Source organism: Myotis yumanensis, unplaced genomic scaffold (assembly GCF_028538775.1).
Source record: "Myotis yumanensis isolate MYYU_CA2020_CCGP unplaced genomic scaffold, mMyoYum1.0.hap1 SCAF_6, whole genome shotgun sequence".
Lineage (NCBI taxonomy): Eukaryota > Metazoa > Chordata > Mammalia > Chiroptera > Vespertilionidae > Myotis > Myotis yumanensis.
Window position 1 is genome coordinate 84594960 of NW_027223757.1, and position 19417 is coordinate 84614376.

The window sequence follows — 19417 nt, forward strand, 5'->3', positions numbered from 1 at the left end:
GCAACCCACGCTCCCACCTAGGGCTGTCCTTTGAGGTTTAATTAGGTCACGTGGCCACGAGTTTCCCAAACCCCTCAGTAATGCTTTAGATTGGTAGTCAGTTTCTATTAATTAAAATTGCTTATCTCTGTGTTGACCTAAGCACCTAGCTAAGCCATGCACGTCGATAAGGTTCCCAGCCCAGCGAAATCTTTCTTAAATTAAATCGTTCAGAGTTTAACAGGGCAAAGCACTCCTTAGTGTTGCTGTTACTTTCATCAAGCAACTAGGCTTCCTTCTCACAGCAGCAGCTTTTGGGCTTTAATTCCTGTTCATACCTCCGTCCCGACGCCCTAGACGGAAAAACAGAGGCAAAGATCCCACAGTCTGTGCACAAAAATGATACATTTATTGAAAGAGTATTTTTTTTAATACAAAAGAAAGCTCTGTACATAGGACTGTGACCATGTCCACTATTCCTGGGTCAGCATCCCAGGAAGTAGAAATCACTGACATACACACCCCACATTCACACACACATTCACTCAAGCGTGCGCACGCGTGTGCATGCACACACACACACACACACACACACCCCAGAGCCACCAAGGAAGGGAAACACCAAGGGTTGCTGCACATATAAATGCCACCTTATCCCTGATGCACGCATGTTCTCCCAAGGCCATGCTCACATAACACACATTATAAGCACTTTGCCTGATTCACTCACTGGGTCTGTCTTTTGTGGGAAGGAGAGGAGGAATTCATCAAGGTCTCCTCCCCTGGTGGGGGAGTTGGGAAGTGAGTGGGTGAGGGTGGAGTGAAACAAGAGCAGAGAAAAGGGCTGGGCAGTTACAGACCTGAGTCCCAAGCCCCCCCACTCTCTGGCCCCTGATTTGCCATGCCCCAGCCTTGTAAGCCACCCATAAGCCCCAGCTCTCTCCAGGAGAAAGCCCAGAAAGGTGACTTCTATCTTGGCACCCGAAATTGGGGCAAGACAGCAATGGGGGTTAGAGGTTAGGGGGGACTCAAAAAATGTTGGCAAATCATCCCCTTGATAACTAGGCTGTGCGTAAAATCTCCCCCCACCCCTTCACCTAATCACAGAAGCAGCCTAGTTCCTACTGAAGGCAGTCACAGGGTTAATAAAACTCCACCCCAACTGCTGCCCTGTTCTGAAAAAGCTTCCTTTCTGGATACTGGGGGTGAAGATGGGCTCTGACACAGGGTAAAAGACCCTCCCCGTGTTGGCCCACCCTGAAGGTCTACCCCAAAGGGGGAAGAGGGGGGTGGGGCACGGCCCCTGTACAAATTACATAAATACTGAGGTTACACTTAGAAAAATAAAGTCATTTTCTTCAAGGCTTTTTGTCTTAATTTTAAAAAGTTACAGTAGCTGCTCACTCCCTGGGAGAGCTGCCCACTTCTGGTTCCCCTATCACTGCACTCAGCCCAAGAGCTGCTCCCATTTTTCTGAGCCCCTTTCCTGCCTCTCACCCCCTCCCAGATCCCACCCTGCTCACTGCAACTTGGGCCCCAAGCAGCTGCAGGCCTGGGGAGCACAAGGCTGCAATGCCCATGCATGTGGCACAAATGAAGTCAGTTTCCTCTACCTGACACCCCACCATTTGGTCTCCCTCTTCCCTCTCCCTAGCAACAGCCCTAGAGGGCAAAAAGAGGCCCAGAGCTGTGGGTCACCCTCCCCATCCCACTGTGGCATGGCCTGAGGGCCCCTCCCCCGGTTTTCTCCTGGAAATAACCCAGGACCGGGCAATCCCAGAATCTCCCCCACACACTGGTGGGCCCCAAGTTCAGGGGGTGGCTCTGTCCCCAGAGGCCCAGCCAGTTCTGAGGAGCTCCAGGGCTCCCCAGGGAAGGGGAGCTTGGGCAGGGAGGGGGACGAGAAAAACTCCATAAAAAAAAGTTAAATATTTTAAAAATATATATTTATAGATTTGTTTTCACTTCGTCTCCTCAAATAAAAAGTTCAAAATCAACTTTAAGTAAAGCAGCTGGGAGGAGAGGGGGGGAAGACGGGAAGAAAGAACAATGATGGTTCCCTCCAACCCAGGAGCCCCTGGAGTCCCCAAGGGAGTGGCAAGGCAGGGCAGACGGCCCGGGGGACCTGCTCCCTGCACAGGCCCATCTACTTGGAGCTGCAGGGGCTGCAGGCGGGCAGCATGAGGGAAGAAGCCCATCTCCCCAGATGGCTCCCTGGGGCGGGCTCTACTGACCCAGCCTGTGGCAGACACAGTACTGACATGGGGTCAGCATTGAGGCTGGACAGAGGACCCCATTGCTTCCTCGAGGTGGCGGGGAGGATGGTACCTAGTCCCACAAAGATCTGTTGTGGTAGGTGGGGCACGGTCCACTGGGAAAGCTAATACTCATGGCAAACATGGAGCCAAGCTGGCAAGGGAAGTCTGAGGAGGGAGGGCAGCCCCACCATCAACAGAATGGGAGGTGGAGCCAGAAGGAGGGGAGAGTGAGGGAGGCCGGGGTGGAGGGTAGGCTGGCCCATTTCTTTGGCTGGAGTGAGAGGGCTCAGTCCTGTGGCTGCCCACTGCTCCTCCCCGCCTCCCTCCTGCGGCCCGTCATGTGTGTGAAGAAAACGTGAAAAGGCAACAATAAATAAGTGGTGCCGTCCCCTGGGCCATCTGTCCAGGGAGGCAGGGCAGATCAGTCACTCTTGGTGCTGTGGGCGGCGTCCAGGTTCACCACCTGTAACTCGGTGAGGTTGCTGCTGCTCCCGGCCTGCTGCCCTATGACAGCCATCTGGAGGGAAGCGGATATGTCAGGAAATGAGGGCAGGAACACATCAGCCAGCTCAGACCTCCTGCTTGCCTGCCTGCCCACCACAGGTCTGACCAGGAAAACAGGCCTTCTGGCTAGGAATCTTAGCTTTGACTAACTAGTAATAGAATCCCCAAGGTCAAGATAAAGAAGTAGCTGGCTGGCCCTAGCTAGTTGCTCAGTGGTCAGAGCATTGGCCCAAGGGCTGAAGGGTCCTGGGTTTGATTCTGATCAAGGGCATGTACCTCGGTTGTAGGCTTGATCACCAGCCCTGGTCAGGGCACATGCGGGAGGCAACCAATTGATGTGTCTCTCTCACTTCGATGTTTCTATCTCTCTGTCTCTCCCCCTCCCTTCCACTCTCTCTAAAAATCAATGGAAAAGCCCTAGCTGGTTTGGCTCAGTGGACTGAAGGGTCTTGGGTTCAATGCCGATCAAGGGCACATGCCCAGGTTGTGATCCCCAGTAGGGGGCATGCAGGAGGCAGCCGATCCATGATTCCCATTATTGAAGTTTCTCTCTCTCCCTCTCCCTTCCTCTCTGAAATCAATAACAATATATTTTTTAAAAATAAAAAGAGGACCTGGAAAAAGTTAAAAAATAAAATAAAATCAATGGAAAAAAAATATCCTCGGGTGAGGATTAATAATAACAAACAAAGTAGCTGGCTGGCTGGGATGGGGTGAAAGGGTTTCCCACCTACCTGGTGAAGTTGGACTGCAGAAACAGGGATCTGCACTGTCCCAGATGGTGCTGTCAGGAACACCTGGGGGACGCCACCTGCATTGGGAAACGGGAGATACTCAAATTGCTTGCTCAAGAGAAACTTCCAGTTATTGGAGCTGATTAATGCACATATGACTGGGTGAGTCTCAGATGTAAATGCCCTAGGGTGAGTGTCCAATGTGTCCAAGTGCGTGTGTGAGTGTTCAAGTGTGCATGAGTGTCTAAGCAGACAAGCATGGGCACCAGAGTGTGTATGCAAGTATCTGTGTGTATATGTGTAGAAGCATGGATGAGCATCCTAGTTTGTGTATGTGTGGACATATATATCGGGGGTGGGGGAGAAAGCGTGTGTGTGTGTGTGTGTGTGTGTGTGTATAAGGGAGATAATGGTTTTCCTTTTCTCAGCCCTGCCCCCCAACTCACCTTGCTCCTGGACCTGGCTGTGGGACACCTGCATGGTGGATGGCGCCTGGGAGAAGGCATTGAGCACGGTGAGGCTGCCATCAGCCAGGCCCGAGGTGGGTGCATACATCACCGCATGGGGGCTGGGGTACATCATGTGGCCGCCCACAGTTGTGGGTACAGATGACGTCATGATGGTGGCGGGCAAGGTCACTGGCAAATACAGACACATGTCAGTGAGGCTGACACTGGTCCCCACTGATATCTCCCATCCCACCCCCAGGAATTCCAAGCCGCCAGAGCTCTCTAGCCATTTCCCAGGTCAGCAGCTAGACAAGACTCGTTCCTCTGCTATCTGTCATCAACTAAGAAAAGCCTTATTTTTTCTTGAACACACAGCACCAGCCTTTAATTGTATCCTACCACATCATGCTATTTAATTGTCTGTTTGCTGGATTCTCTACTCCAAGACCCTAAGGCCCCGGGAAAAACAAAGATTACAGTAACTGACCCAACCTAAGGAAACTCAGATACTACTCCCCCTTTAGGGAGCTTCATTATTTTTATTTGTTTTCATCCTCCTCCTTCTTCCTAAATGTGTGGCTAACAAATGCATCTTTTAAACTAGCACTTCTCAAATGTGAATGTGCATACAGTCACCTGGGGTTCTTGTTAAAAATGTACATTCTGATTTAGTGGGTTTGGGGTGAGGCTTAAAAGTCTGCATTCCTCTCAAGCTCCAGGGTGATGCTGGTCCTCCACAGATTACATTTAGTATAACAAGGTTGTAAATAACAAGAACTTGAAAGTAATTTTATTCTGAAAGTGTCTCATCATATCTGGAATGGCTAGAGACCCTGCGGGAAATTATGGCTACTCTAAACCTAGGACACCCTCCCACAAGGAGACAACTGCTCTATAAATCCTTCCTGGTAATTAAGCAAACGTGAATCTTTGGGCAAGTAACTTCTCCTTGCTGGGCCTCAGGCTTCTCATCTGAATAAGGAGGAGGGTGGCTTCAGTGGTCCCTGATTTCTTCTTTGAATCCACAGCCCTACTGCAGGGCAGAATACAAAACCCAGCCACCCCCACCTGACTTTCTCTTAAGGATTAGGATAAGGGTTAAGCCAAAAGCCTCAGTTTCCACATTAAGAAGTGACAGAGCTTCAAGCTATACCTGTCCCGCTGGAGGAGGTCTGCGTGAGGTCTGTGCTGCTGTCTCGAGAGGGAGACGCTTGTTGTGGGGCCTGGTGCACCTGAATGGCCTGCACTGGAACTTGCTGGGCCACTGCCCCACCTAGGAGACACAGAGACTTACTTGTGCTCTGTCCTACCCAGCCACCACCTGCACCAAGCACCCTCAAACACCCACATGCCCAGGGTCTGACACACTGCTCCCCAACTCCCATCGCTATCTTTTGTGGGAGCCAAAAAGGCCCTTCCTGTCCTGAATCTTGGTCTCCAGGGGCTTCTCTACTCTGCTTTTGCTCTTCCCTCCTCCTCCCTTCCTAGGCCTTGCCTCTTTCCTCTTCAGGAAGTTGGTATGACCCATCAGGGACATGATCTGCCCTCTAGTCGAGGTAGGGAAGTGACAGAATGTCTACTGTCCCTGTGGCAATGGGGGACACAGGGCTGGGCTGGCTAGACAAGGCCAGAGCATATGGCTGATACTTACTGACAAGGATAACAGAGGTTCCAATGGGGAGGGGCATGCTTGCCAACGGGACAGAATAGGCTTCTCTTGGGCCCTGGCCCCCTGTCCACCCTCCTTCTGAGCAGGGGAAGAGGTTCTCCTTGTGCCAACCCTAAACCCACTCTTCCCATGCTCAATTTGCCCCTTGTGACTCACCAGGCATGAGGGTAAAGCTGGTAGGCAGCTGCATGAGGCCCCCGGAGGAGACAGGGCCACTGCCTGTACTCTTCAGCACCGTCCCGTTGGCACTGCTGGCGGCACTGGGACTGACACTAGCAGACACTGGTGCCAGGTAGTTGGTGATGGGGAAGGAAGGGCCGCTGCTGACTTGCATGGTGGTAGAGGTGCTGGGTGCTGTTTGGATGGTGGAGGTGGTACCCGGCAGGTTGGTGACTGTGAACACCGGTTTCAGTGAGTCCTACACCCAGAGTAGAGATGGAGCAGTGAGCCTCTACCAGACCCTGCCCCTGCAGGAGCTTAATGTGGATTGACAGCCCAGATTGGAACCAGTGTGCTTGGGTGCAAATCACAGCTCTGACCTTTATCTGCTGCCTGGTCCATGGGCAAGTTATTGAACTGCTATGCTCCAGTTTCCTGTCTATGAAAGGAGGGTAATACCTACCCCATAGGTGTTGTGAAGAATAAATAGGTTAACATACTTAAAGAAGTTAGAACAATGCCTGGCACATACAAAGAGCAGTAAGTATTTGCTGCTCTTATTTATCATAAGATAATGATAAATATGATCATCATAATTCCCTGAGTTCTGCCCCAATGGACTATGGCCATCACATTGGCTGGGGAATCAGGACACCAGGCGTCTGTTCCCAGCTTTGGCAATGGCCATCTGTGTGACCCTGGGAAAATCACTTACTCTTTCTGAGCTTCAGTTTTCTTCTGTAAGTGTGAGAGGACTGGGCTACTGTGCCCTCTTTAAAGGGGTCCTTCCAGCTCATATTTGCCAGGCTTCTGGGATAGGGACCCAAAGTTCTATAGGGAACTTATGGCTTGAGAGAGATTTTAGGGGGTTGGCACTTTATGACAAATAATTAAGATTTTAATTACCAAAAGTATTGATTCGTCCAGCATAATTTTCTGTGAATAAGCCCTACTGCTAAGAGTTTAAAAATTATTACAGATGCCACCACATGAGGGGAAAGTCTAAAGCACTGACTTTCCCCTCAGGGAGCCTTTGTTTTTAGAAGGGGAAGGAGGAAACCACCGGGGGCTGGGAGCCAAGCCCAGAGGACTGAGGGGCTCAAATACTGGGGATTGGTCAGAGCGGGATGTTTGCTAAGCAGACGCGCTCAAAGCCCCTGATTGGTGAAGGCGTTGCTAAGGCAAACAGTGCCGCTCCCTCCAATTGGCCAGTTGGTGAAGGACCCGGAAGGCGGAGTACCCGGAGGAACTAGGAAGGAAGCTCCGCCCCCTCTCCTTACCGGGAAAAGGAAGGGGAGGCGTAACTAGGGCCGGCATCCCTAGCAGCCGGGAAAACCCTCCCTAAGGTGCCCGGGCCGGACATCCTGAGGAGGTAGGTGGCTGGCTAGGAAGGTAGTCTGCGCCCAGGCAGCCAGCCCACCTGCACACAGTGCCGGGTTCCCAGGCCCTGGAACCCACGAGGGCTACTTCCTACTCGCCAGTGCGCCGCCTGCGGGAGGCCGGGCTGAGCTACGCCCCCACCCCGAGCGGGAGACAGCTGGCGGGAGGAATGCGAGGGCCCTGCCAGGCCGGCGGGCTGCAGGCGGGAGGCCGGCTCAGAGCCGGAGCCGGCCTTATATGGGCACGGAGGCCGCCCGCTTATCGAGTGGGCCAGCCTCCCGTCGGGAGAGCGAGGATGGACACCTGTCCCCTAGGATGAAGGGTACTGACCCGGCTCCACTCCACACCAGTGGGCACCTACCACCTGTCCTTGGTGAGGAAGCGAGAGGGGCCCCCCTCCCCTCTCTGCCGGTCAAGTCCCTCCCCTTCCTTTCCCTCCGATGGGGGACCCAAACACACCTTGGTCTCCCCACTGCTGTCGGACTCAGACACCTGGTAGGTGAGGTCTGTCTCCTGAAAGCCCGTGGCACTCATCCTCTGGTCGGTGGTGGGGTCTGAGCGGGGCGGGGAGTCTGGCGAGTTGAGGCAGGTCTGAATCAGTGCCTTGCCAGTCTCACTGGTGATCATGGGCTGCAGCTTTCGAGTGGCAAAGGTATAGACATGGCCCGTCTCGCTGGCCACCAGCAACAGCACCTGTGTCCCTGTCAGCGTGGACAGCTCATAGGCCTGGGGAGAACGGGGAGTAGATGGGGAGGTCAGCAGACTTCTCTCTACCTGCCTGGGAAGCAGGAGAGAGGGCGGTACACGGGGATATCAAGCCCCACTCCATCATGACCTTCCTCTCCAGAGGTGGTCCTACCAGCATGTCTGAAGGTGAAGCGGAGCAGGAAAATGCCATGCCCCTTCTCTGAGGGGCAGCCCTGCCCACCTGCACACAGTTCCAACCCCCTCTTGACAGAACATACAACCCCAGCGGACACACAGGGGCCCAAGGAGCTGCCCCTCACCACAGCTTGGTGCCCGGCCTTACAGAGAGACGGCTCCCATCCCCTCCTCACTGTCACAAGGACAAGGACGACCTCGCTGCTGTACTAGAAGTCACCACTGTCCAGACCCACATAAGACATCAGGGCTGATGTGTAGCATTTAGGAGCCACCTAAACTCTAAAATGCCCCATGTTTCTTCCCAGAAACGGCACAGGCACTAACCTGTTGCCATTTGTCTTCTGCCCTATACTACTGTGTGTGCTACCCATTTTCTTCCTTTGTCTTCATACAACAGTGTCTGGACTGATGGGACGTGGGGGCTAGTTCAGCAGCTACAACCCTGCCATGAGCCCAGAACGGGATGGTCCCACGGATGGTCTCCTCACAGCCAACAAGGTCCACAAACCCACCTTGGAAGCAGCTCTGACTTTTGTAGGGGACAAACCAAAACCCCAGCCAGTTTTTCCAGAATTCTAGCTTCTTGTTTCCCTCCCAGTTCTCCTTCTTCCACCCTGTCCCCTATCTCCTACACCCCAAGACAACTCCTTTCCTCGCCCCTTTTCACGGGGTAATCTGACAGAAAAGGATTTGCTAGGTACATCTGCAAACCTCCCCGCCTTCCCACCAAACTCCATGCACAGGTTCTCCCCAGGGCTGGGCATCCCACTTGTCTGGGAGGCAGAGGACTCTGAAGCCTGTCTCCGGGGGTGTGCAGGCCTCCGCGGGAGGCATTCAGGACACACGGCCATGCAGGACCTGGCTCGGCCCCTGCAAGTCAGGGCGGCATCCGTCCTCCTGCCCTGCTCCCTGCTCCCTCACCTGGAGCTCGGAGCCCATTCCGTCATCAGCCTCGCCTGTCCTTCCGGCTAGCGCTACCTCGGAGGTGCCCACCCTCCTCCCACATCAGCTCCCTCATTGTGACACCGCTTCCAGCCTCCTCACCTCCATACCTGCTCCTCTGCTCCCTGATTTGGGGGAGCCCTTCCCCAACACCAGTGCAACGGACCTACTATGGATCCCTGGGTTTCCCGATCCCACGCCTCGCCCCTTCCCTCGGCAAGGGCCCGGCTCCCCTCCCGCCACTCCCACCTCGGCGCCTCTCCCTTCTGCTCCGGACGTTCGCAGCGACTCCCCTCTCCCCACATTTCCCCGGCGGCCCCTCCCCTTGCACTGTCCCGGGGTGAGAGCCATCTCCTCCCACACGCCTCCCGCGGACTCGCCGCCTCTCACCTCCGCCGCGGCGGGCGCTGCCTTCCTCCCGGGCGCCCCCTGCGCGTCCCCACCCTCCCGGCTCCCCGCGGCCGGCCGGCCTCCCGGGCCCGTACCTTCTTCATGATGCCCGTCTTCCTCTTGCTGAAGGTCGTGTAGCGCCGCAGCTTGTTGTCGATGAACTCCATCTTGATCTTCACGCGGCCCCGCGTCTTCTTGCCCGGCTTGGCCCCGCTCACCGGCCCGTAGCCCCCCGCGGCCGCCGCCGCCGCCTCGGGCCCGCCGACCACCATGCCGAGCTCCATCTCGCTGAGGCTCCGCTTCAGGCCGCGCCGCTCCGCGCCCAGCTCCTCCTCCTCGCCCGACTCCGAGTCGCCCTCGCTGCCGCTGTAGAGGGCCCCCGCGGTGGGTGCCGGGGTGGTTGTCGCGGCGGCTGCAGCCTCCCGCTCGAGGCGACCCGGCCCGAGCCCCGCGCCGTTCCCGGGGACCCGGCCCCCGTTAGCCCCGCGAGTCCCGCCGCCGCCGCCACCTCCACCGCCCGGCCGCCCCGTCGGAGTCCGGTTCAGGCTGCCCCCCAGGGCCGAGCCCCGGCCCAGCGCCGCCGCGGCCCCAGCTTGGGTCGGTAACATGGCGCTCAGTGCAGGAGGACGGACAGGCAGTCAGCGAGGAATCGGAGCCGTCGCCGCCGCCATCGGCTTCCCGGCTCAACCCGGCGCTCCCGCTGTTGCTAGTGCCGCTATCACGGCCGCCGCCGCCGCCGCTGCGAACCCGGGGCCCCTGCACGCCCGGGCCGACCTGGGCCCTCACTTTCTTGCCCCTGTGGCCCGGGTTGCCCCAGGCCGCGCGGAGCGCCCCCTATCCGTATGCTACGGCGGCGCGCCCGGCGGCCGTCAGCGTCCCCCCGGGGGCAGAGGCTGCTGGCCACCGCGGGGACGGCGGGTGGAGGGGGCCGGGACCACGCGCAGGCGGCGAGGGATCCCCCGACCCTTCCCCCCCATATAAAGAGATACAATGTTTCCTTTTATGGCGAGGCCGCTCCTTATATGGTGAGCCCCTAAGCCCCCGCCCCATTGGTCCATCGTTCCGGCACCTCCGCTCTCCATTGGCCCACAGGGGGCGCCTATTTGCATAAACATGCCGAACTCGCTGCAGTCCTCGGGCGTCAGACCGCGACTCCGAAAGGGGCGGAGCCGACGCCTCTTAAAGGAAAGGGAGAGGCGGTGCGACTCCACCCCCAGGACAGAGTGGTAGGAGGACTGGGCGGGGCCTGCGGAGAGGAGCCCTAGGAGGGACTGGAGCGCGGTCCTGCGGCGGAGAGGGAGCGCGCTGGGAGCCGGCCCTGGGAGGGCTGGGGACAGGCACTGGGCAGCTCCTGAGTGCACTGTGCGGGCCGCAGTAAAGGCTGTAACAGCCCCAATTCCGCCGGGGTGCGGGACTGGAGCGTTTACCCACGCCTTCCTCAGGGAGGCAAAGGAACTGGCCGAGTAGCGGGGGCGTGGGTCCCTAGTGTCCAGACTGGTCGCCCCCTGGCCACTCCGTTCCAACTCTCCCCCCCCCCCCCCCCCCACTTCCTTTCTCTTTCTCTTTTCAAGGCGACGACACTTTCCCACCAGGCCGGCTCTCCAGTCCTCATTCATCATCATCTATACTGGGGGAGGTCTTTGGCAGACGTACATCTGGAAAAGACCGGGGAGATAGTCTGCCTCCCCGATGGGGGCAGGGAGGAGAGATGGAGATCAGTGAAGACTTCCAGCTGCGGGATGGGATGGGGAGGGGGTGGTCCCAGGAAAAAGCCCACCCCTCAGCCAGTGCAGAGGCCTGGGAAAAAGTGTAGCCGAGCAGAAAGTTTAAGCCAGACACACACACACACACACACACACACACGCCCTTCTCTGCAAAGCCCACAGGCGAAGAAGAAAAGTTAGAACTAGGGTGCTGCAAGGCCAGGTCCAGGGTCTCGTTCTGGGCCTTAGCTCCAAAGCCGTGAAAATAGCTTCGGCTTTGCTGTTACATAAATTTTTCAAATCTGGAATCTTTCTCTTCTTAGCCGTGTGCCAGAAACAAGTGTCTGGCCTCTCCAAACTTCCTATTCCTCATTGTTGGTCCCCATCCCATGAGGTTCTTACTGCAGATTAAATGAGATAAAGACTAAAGCACAAAGGAAGGGGTAGTTAATAGGAGCTACCTGGGACAATCACGGCATCCCTGAGATGAACATCCTCTGTGTGCAATAGCGGGGGAGAGGGTGATGATTCCTACCTTAAGAAGCTGTGAAGACTAAGAGGTAGTGAATGAAACCAGTTGAGTGTGCTGCAACCAGCATTTAAAGTAAATGAGTATCACAAGAAGCAAGGGTAAAATATTGCTGCATGAAACTTTTGTTCCCATTATTTTGGGGTTGAACCATATAAAATTTCCCTTTTATAGGTCTAGAAGGTGGGATAGCGTCATTCATATGGTTCAACACGTGTGTGCTGGATGACGTCAACAGCTTATCTTACTGTGTCCCAGTCCCAAAACTGAGAAATACTGAGATAAAGTATGTTCAAGTGTTTTTGTGAGCTATGTGTGTATGTATAATTAAAAACATGGACTCGTTCATCAAACCTCTAAATAAAGGAATTAAGAGCCCTCCTGTTTCCCTTTTCCCAGTAGTTTTAAAGAGCTCTTTTTTCCTAATTTAGTCTACAGAATAGGCAGTTAAACATATGGAATGTGTTAGTTCAAGAGGAAGAACAGGTCAAATAGATAAATAGGTTACAGAAGGGCTTCAGGGCCACAGATGGTGCTTGGGACTGCGATGTGAGCAACAGTTCTACAATCACAGCCCGTGGTCCATTCCTGCCTGACTTCTAGACTGTTCTGTGTGAGTCCCCTAGTTTAGACACAGCAGTGGCAGTGGCACCCCAGAAGACAACCACTGCCGGCCATCTCCACTGGGTAGCCCACACCCACACTATGTTGGCTTACTGCAGGTTCAGAAGCTAAAACTGTTGATGTAGATAAAGTCAGTAAAAAGACTGGTTCAGCCCTAACAGGTTTGGCTCAGTGGATGGAGCATCAGCCTGCGGACCAGGCCAAAGGGTCCCAGGTTTAATTCCGGTCAAGGGCACATGCCCAGGTTGCAGGCTCCTCCTCAGCCCGGGCCCTGGTCAGTGCTCGTGCAGGAGGCAACCAATCTATGTGTTTCTCTCATATCAATTTTTCTCTGTCTTTCCCTCTCTTCCACTCTCCCTAAAAATCAATGGAAAAATATCCTTGGGTGAGGATTAAACACACATACACACACACTGGTTCATAAACGTATTTTACTTTATTTTTTAAACTAGAGGCCTGGTGCATGAAATTCATGCATGGGTAGGGTTCCTAGGCCTGGCTGGCATCAGGGCCGATCAGGTTCCCCGCCTTCCCTTGCCACCCGCACGTGGCACGGTCCCCCCCCCCCCCCGCCCCACCTCCCCTTCTCCCCCTTCCCTGGCTCCCTCAATGCCCCAACACCTCCGCTGCTGATGCTGGTCACCTGCCATGTTCCACACCACCCCCTGGTGGTCAGCGCACATCATAGTGTGCCGTCAAACTCCCTATCTACCGGTCAAACTCCCAAGGGGACACTTTGCATATTAGCTTTTTATATATACTAGTATAGATTACAGTTTACTTTCAGTATTACTTTGTGTTAGTTTCAGGTGTATAACATAGTAGTTAGACAATCACATACTTTACATAGTGGTCCTCCCGAATCGATGTGTTTTGTTTGGGTTACATAATATTTTTAAATCAGGTTTTATATAAAAATCTGAATATCCAACCTCACACAAAGACTGGAATTTTTAGTAACTCCAGGCTGACATGCCCACAGGAGCACTACAGCCTAGAGCTGAGTTGAATGGTGGCCATGGAAGAGGCATCTGCTCTCAGGCTCACTATAGACTCCATACAGCCCCCTGAGCTCAGATAAGTCCCGTCTGGCCTCTCTGGAATGTGAGTTTGGTGCTTCTCTGATAAGGCCGGAATCACAGCAGTCCCCTGGAAGGTGGGAGCTTACATCCACCCCAGACCTTGACGTACCCCCAGAAGGGCATCGGAATTCCAGCCAGATCCCCTCATACCACACCATTCCCACCCTGCTCTTTCCTTCTCCTGATTTCTATCATTCAGATCAAAAACTAAAGAGTATTTTTAAAAATTAGTCACACAAAAAATTACTCACACTCTAAAACTTTCCATTTGGAGTTAACCTTTACGCGTGGATTCTTCACACAGAAGAGGTCTCAGTTGTAATGGCAGCATTAGAGGGAATGGAAACAAAAGGAGGTCTTGGACAGTGTGCCTGGGAGAAGTCTGGAAAGCCATGCTCCAAACACTAACGTTTACCACTGGAGAGGGCGAGAGGGACGAGCAGAGCGGGCCCCTTGCTTTGTACACGTTTTCACCGCTTGACTTCTTCCATGATCAGTATTACTTTTATACAATTTTTTTTTCTCTTAAAATGAAGCAACGATAGAAACAGGGAAAGGGTAGAATAAGTGGATCTTGGGGACAGGCTGCACGGGGAGGGGGGGTACACAGAGAGGAGACTCATGATAGAGATTGTGAACAAAGTCTTCAAACAGTGGTACCATTAATGGAAAGAGAGAACTTGGCTAGAGGACCAGGTTTGGGAGAGAGAAGTTCAGGTTGGGCCCAGGGAAACAAGCAGAGGAAAATGTCCTCTAAGAAATGGGGCTTGAACCCTAGCTGGTTTGGCTCAGAGGCTAGAGTGTCGGCCTGTTTGACTGAAGGGTCCTGGGTTTGATTCCTGTCAAGGGCACATACCCAGGTTCTGGGCTCGATCCCCAGTAGGGGGCGGGCAGGAGGCAGCCAGTCAATAATTCTCTCTTATTGAAGTTTCTATCTCCCTCTCCCTTCCTCTCTGAAATCAATACAGATATATACATTTTTTAAATGTTAAAAAGAAAGGAAATGGGTAGGTGTGTCTGAAGCTTGAGGAAGAGGCTGGAATTGCAGCGAATGCTTTGAGAACTGTCCACGCTAAAGGGCCAATTAAAGCCACGTGGTGTGAGATCCTGCAGGGGAGAACACAGAGAGGATGGCCAGGAACAGAATTCAGAAAAACAGTAACCTCCCGGGCAGGCAGAAGAAGGAAGCCTCAGCCAGAGCTGGAGAAGGCCTAGTCAGAAAAAGATGACGATGGCAGGCCATCACCACAGTCCAGAGAGGGAAGTTTGGAAAGGCCACGTGGCCGACAATGTTAGCCGCCGCTGAATGGTCAAGAAAGACCAGGAGAGAGGAAAGGATTAGTGGTGAATGACCTTCAAGAGTCCTTCTGAGTGCAACCCATGTTAAGAAATCATTTTGCCGAAACCGGTTTGGCTCAGTGGATAGAGCGTCGGCCTGCGGACTGAAAGGTCCCAGGTTCGATTCCGGTCAAGGGCATGTACCTGGGTTGCGGGCACATCCCCAGTGGGAGATGTGCAGGAGGCAGCTGATCGATGTTTCTCTCTCATCGATGTTTCTAACTCTCTATCTCTCTCCCTTCCTCTCTGTAAAAAATCAATAAAATATATTTTTTAAAAAAAAGAAATCATTTTCACATCACAATGAACGGGGAATTAGGTTTTTGCTCCCAATTTTCCACACCCTGTGTGGGAGTTAGATATCCCCATCCTTCACCATGCGACTTTGCAGAACCTATTACTGCTGTTGGGTTTTGACATGTGACGTGCTTTGGCCAATAGCATGTTAACAGACTTGTGGTTTCACATGTGCTTGTGTGATCTGGCTTGATCTCGTGTGCTCCTGCTACTACACGAGAGCATGCTCTAGGACCAGCAGGCTAGACCCCAAACCGTCCTACAGCCTACAACCAAGCCCAGCTGAAGTTAGCTAGATCCAACCAAGATGAGCTGAACCTTACCGACCTTCAGATCTATGAGGGAGAAAAACAAATTGTTGTTGTGACTCAGACTTGTTGTGACTGTTATTATGCAGGATCACCACCCAGCAGCTGACTAATAACATAACCCAGTATACACAAATGTCTATCAAATATTACAAACAAGACCTTGTAAAAGATGGTTTCTATCACGTTCCGTATTTTTAAAAAGCTAATTGTAGCCCACAGCTTGGAAACACTGCTCCGGAGCCCAGCCATGTTGCTCAGTTGCTTGAGTGTCATCGTCCCAGGCACCAAGAAGTCACTGGTTTGATTCCGGATCAGGGGACATGCCTGGTTTCCAGTCTGCAAGCTCGATTCCCAGTCAGGGGTGTGCAGGAGCCAAGTGATCGATGTTTCTACCTCTCTCCCTCTCCCTTTCTCTAAAATCAATAAAAACATAGGTTTTTTTTTTAAAGGAACATGGATCAGAATTCATGTTTTACCAAAACAAACAAACAACAAAAAAACCACAACACTGCTCTAGAGAAATTGTTCTTGGGGTTTTTTTTTCTATTCCAACACATCTGTGGGATGCAACGCACTGTGTATCAATAAGTGGCTCAATTACCAGCTGTGTGACCTGGGGCAACTATCTGGCCTCCCTGAGCATTTTCTAATCTGTGAAATGGGGACAGTAACATCGGGCTAACAAAGCAGTCACAGAGATTACGTGAGATAATGCATGTTAAGTGCTTAGCAAAGTGACTGGTACAGAGCAAGTATTCAATAAATATTAGCTGTTATTCTCATTACTGAGAAGTATGGTGAGGAACAGAATGAACTAGAGCAATTTCAGAGTTAAGGACTCATTTCTTTAGGATGGGGTACAGGCTGAAGTCACTGGAATAAGGAAGAAAGTAACGGATGAAACGGGTCTATGTAAAGAAGAGGCAGGATCGAATCAGCGGAGGGCTCTGGAGCTTCGGGCATCGAGCAACATCTTTGCTCAATACTCTCCACTCCATCTCCCTCCTAAAGTCTTAAAGGTATTCAGAGACTTGGATCTGTCATGAACTCTTCCTCCAAACCCACTCTAACTCCGCCCTCACTGTTCCACCCTCCCCACCTAAGCATGAGTGCTCGGCCAGCCGGCAGAGAACAAGTGGTTGGCAGTAGGAGGATCCCATGGACAAGAGGTGGTCTTGCCTCCTAAGCCCACATTCTTTTTTTTTTTAAATATATTTTATTGATTTTTTACAGAGAGGAAGGGAGAGGGATAGAGAGTTAGAAACATCGATGAGAGAGAAACATCGACCAGCTGCCTCCTGCACACTCCCCACTGGGGATGTGACCGCAACCAAGGTACATGCCCTTGACTGGAATCGAACCTGGGACCCTTCAGTCCGCAGGCCGACGACCATCTATCCACTGAGCCAAACCGGTCAGGGCCTAAGCCCACATTCTTAATTGCTCCACAAAGATCAGAAAGAAGGACGAGTGTCTGCCTGTTATTCCCGTCCGAGCCTCACTAGACTCCATAAAGGCACATGGCCCCTGCTGACAAGCAAGGGAAGATGGGACACGATTCATGGGCAACGGCACAGAATGAGCATCAGAAACAGGTTGTAAAAAAGGCTTCTTTATTGAGAACAGTGAGTGTAAAAAAACAACAAACACACAACAACAATAAAAGTGTGAGGCAGGGGTGGTCCCCGTCCCCATCTCCTCCAAGGCGCACCCCTCCCTCCCATGCCCACCCACCCTACGCTGTGAGTACGGTACATACAAAAGCCGCCCGTGGTGCATACAAAAAGGGCGGGTTATATAATGTCAAAAGCTCCTGAAACTCCTTCATCTGCCAGGCACTTAGGATGAGGAAAGGAGAGAAGGGTGGGGAGGAGACACAGGTCAGGGTCAGCGTGCACAAGTCCATGTGGGGAGGACGCGCTGGCTGTGTCCTCCGCGATTCTGGCGCAGACCCGTAGGTGATAAAATATTCTGCCCTGTGGGCCAGCACTACCCAGGAATTTGAGTATATTAAGGAACGCCCCTCAAACCCGGCTCATCTGCAGCCTCGCCTGCCCTGGGAAAAGTTAGCACGTGAGGGGCGGAACTGCACCTGGCCAAGGGGCGGAGACCCAGGCCAGAAATGGGTGTTACCTGAGGCACCCACACTGCCCCTGATGGGGGAAGGGGTGGCAGAAAAAGCTGCCCAGCCCAAGGTCCTAGTCACCAGTCCGGGTCCGAGTCAACCCCCCCCCCCAAGGGCTGAGGGTAAGAGAGAGGAGGGAATCGCAGGCCCAGCCCAAACCTCAGCAGTGCCTGTGGGGCCAAGGTGGGGCCCGGAGGGCCGAGGAGGACAGGGATCTTGCCCATCATGCTGCAGGCACCTGTCAGGAGGTCCCCCCGTGCCCACGCCAGCCTGAGGCACAGCCTGCCTGGGCTCCCTCCTCATGGCTTGCTGTCTGCGGGGCTGTCTCCCAGGGTGTTGGCAATCTCGCTGAAGGAGGGCCTGTCCTTGGGGCTGAGGGCCCAGCAGCGCTGCATCAGCCGGTAGAGCTTGGAAGGGCAGCCCTCAGGCTGTGGGAGTCTGGTCTTCCCAGCCTGCAAGTCTGCAGGAAAATGAGAGTTAGGCAAACTTTTAACCTCCTGTCCAACACTCTGTGGAGCCGGCAGTACCCACAAGCAGCCACTGGAGGGCGACCTGGGGTGGGGGCCACTGGCCAGTGGCTGGTGGGCACTGATTCAAGGAGTACAGGGTAAGTATCTCGCAACCAAAGGGGTAACTTCCCTGGCCCCAGCTCTGCCGGGCTGGTGGGTCTGTGTCCACACAGCACAGGAGGCAACCAGTGCATGGGGGCAGGTGTCAGTGGCTGGAGTGGTCACTGTGGGCGAGGGCTGTTACCAACCAACATGAAGGTATTTCAACACCTGGAGTGGCCCTATATGTGTACCTGCTATGACCAGCCCTGAGGGGAGGCAGGCTGAGCTGCCCCCAGGATCCTGAGCAAACTCTCCACCTGGAAAAACCTGTGGAACGGTCCCTGGGAAACACAGCTGCCTACCTGCTAGCACCTCGTCGTCGGCCTGCCCGCCATGGGGCATCTCTCCATGGGTGAACACTTCCCACATCAGCACACCAAAGGCCCAGACATCAGACTTGGTGGAGAAGTCACCCTCCAGGACGGCCTCGGGGGACATCCAGCGCAGAGGCACCCACGCCTGGCGGAAGTGGTAGTACTCACTGCAGAAGAAAACCACACGTGGGGGTGGGGGCGGGGCCTCCGTGGCTCACAGAGGCGGGTGGGTTGTGGTGAGGGACCACAGATCCCTCATCCCAGGTCCGAGTCTCATACGAGAGCTAGAACCCAACTTTCCTACCTCAAGGCACTCAAGAGAAACTGGTAACAGAGGGGTACACGGAATGGAATCTGGGGGCATCCACATGGGGTTGATGGTTAAAAATTCCTTTAAAACCAAATTCTGCCTACATTTTAATATAAAAATAAAAAGCTAATAATCATACATACTTTTGGCACTGGTTTTAAAACCGTGAAAAAGGAGAACATGTTAAGTGGAAAGAACATTTAAAAAGCTTTAGTAATACATCAATCATGACTAAAGCATGACTGACGTATGACTGAGCGCTGGGGTGACTGGAGGGGGAGTTCCCAGGCGGCCCCAGGCGCTCTGCAGTGTGGATGGGCGTCCCAGAGCATCTCTGGCCCTGGCGCCGAGCTTCAAGTCTTAGGATTCAAAATAGTAATTAGTGAATTCAGGAAGGTACAGAGGGAACCACACAAATAGTTGAGTTACATACAAACTGTTATAAAACCTACTAGTTATTTTTTAAAGGTTTGTAATATTTTATCACTACAGAAAAATCTATGAGCGACAGGGACCTGTGTCCCAATGGCTAGGACGCCTGCTGCACCCTTGGAGAGAGGATAGGAAGCCCCTGTCCCTTCCTGGGCTCTCCGCTTTAGACTAAGCAGCCCTCCCCCACACCTCCCACACCTTCCCTCTACCCCTCACCCCACCCACCCACATCCTACCTGTTGTACACGTCCTTGCTGAGCCCCAGGGCCGACACCTTCACCTGTCTCTGGGCGCTGACCAGGCAGTTCCGAGCGGCCAGGTCCTTGTGCACAAAGCGGTTGTTGGACAGGTGCTCCATGCCCAGGGCCACCTGGGTGCACAGGGCCACCTGG

The 19417-nt window shown here is 53.7% G+C and overlaps 2 protein-coding genes across 2 annotated transcripts in view; both read right to left on the minus strand.

Moving 5' to 3' along the window:
• Positions 1-364: 364 nt before the first annotated feature.
• On the minus strand, positions 365-10301 carry SRF (serum response factor). Its single transcript, XM_070418553.1, has 7 exons — positions 9445-10301; positions 7592-7858; positions 5750-6011; positions 5078-5197; positions 3922-4113; positions 3476-3552; positions 365-2754 (listed from the first exon to the last, which is right to left on the minus strand). Exons 1-7 carry the CDS (start codon positions 9955-9957, stop codon positions 2659-2661), a joined length of 1527 nt encoding a protein of 508 aa, XP_070274654.1. The 5' UTR covers positions 9958-10301; the 3' UTR covers positions 365-2658.
• Positions 10302-16964: 6663 nt separating this feature from the next.
• Positions 16965-19417, minus strand: part of PTK7 (protein tyrosine kinase 7 (inactive)) — a 60679-nt gene continuing 58226 nt past the window's right edge. The window contains exons 18-20 of the mRNA XM_070418554.1: positions 19262-19413; positions 18272-18450; positions 16965-17818 (exon numbers count right to left, since the gene is read on the minus strand). Coding sequence (XP_070274655.1) covers positions 17658-17818; positions 18272-18450; positions 19262-19413 — 492 coding nt within the window. The 3' untranslated portion in view covers positions 16965-17657. The remainder of the gene's footprint in view (positions 17819-18271; positions 18451-19261; positions 19414-19417) is intronic.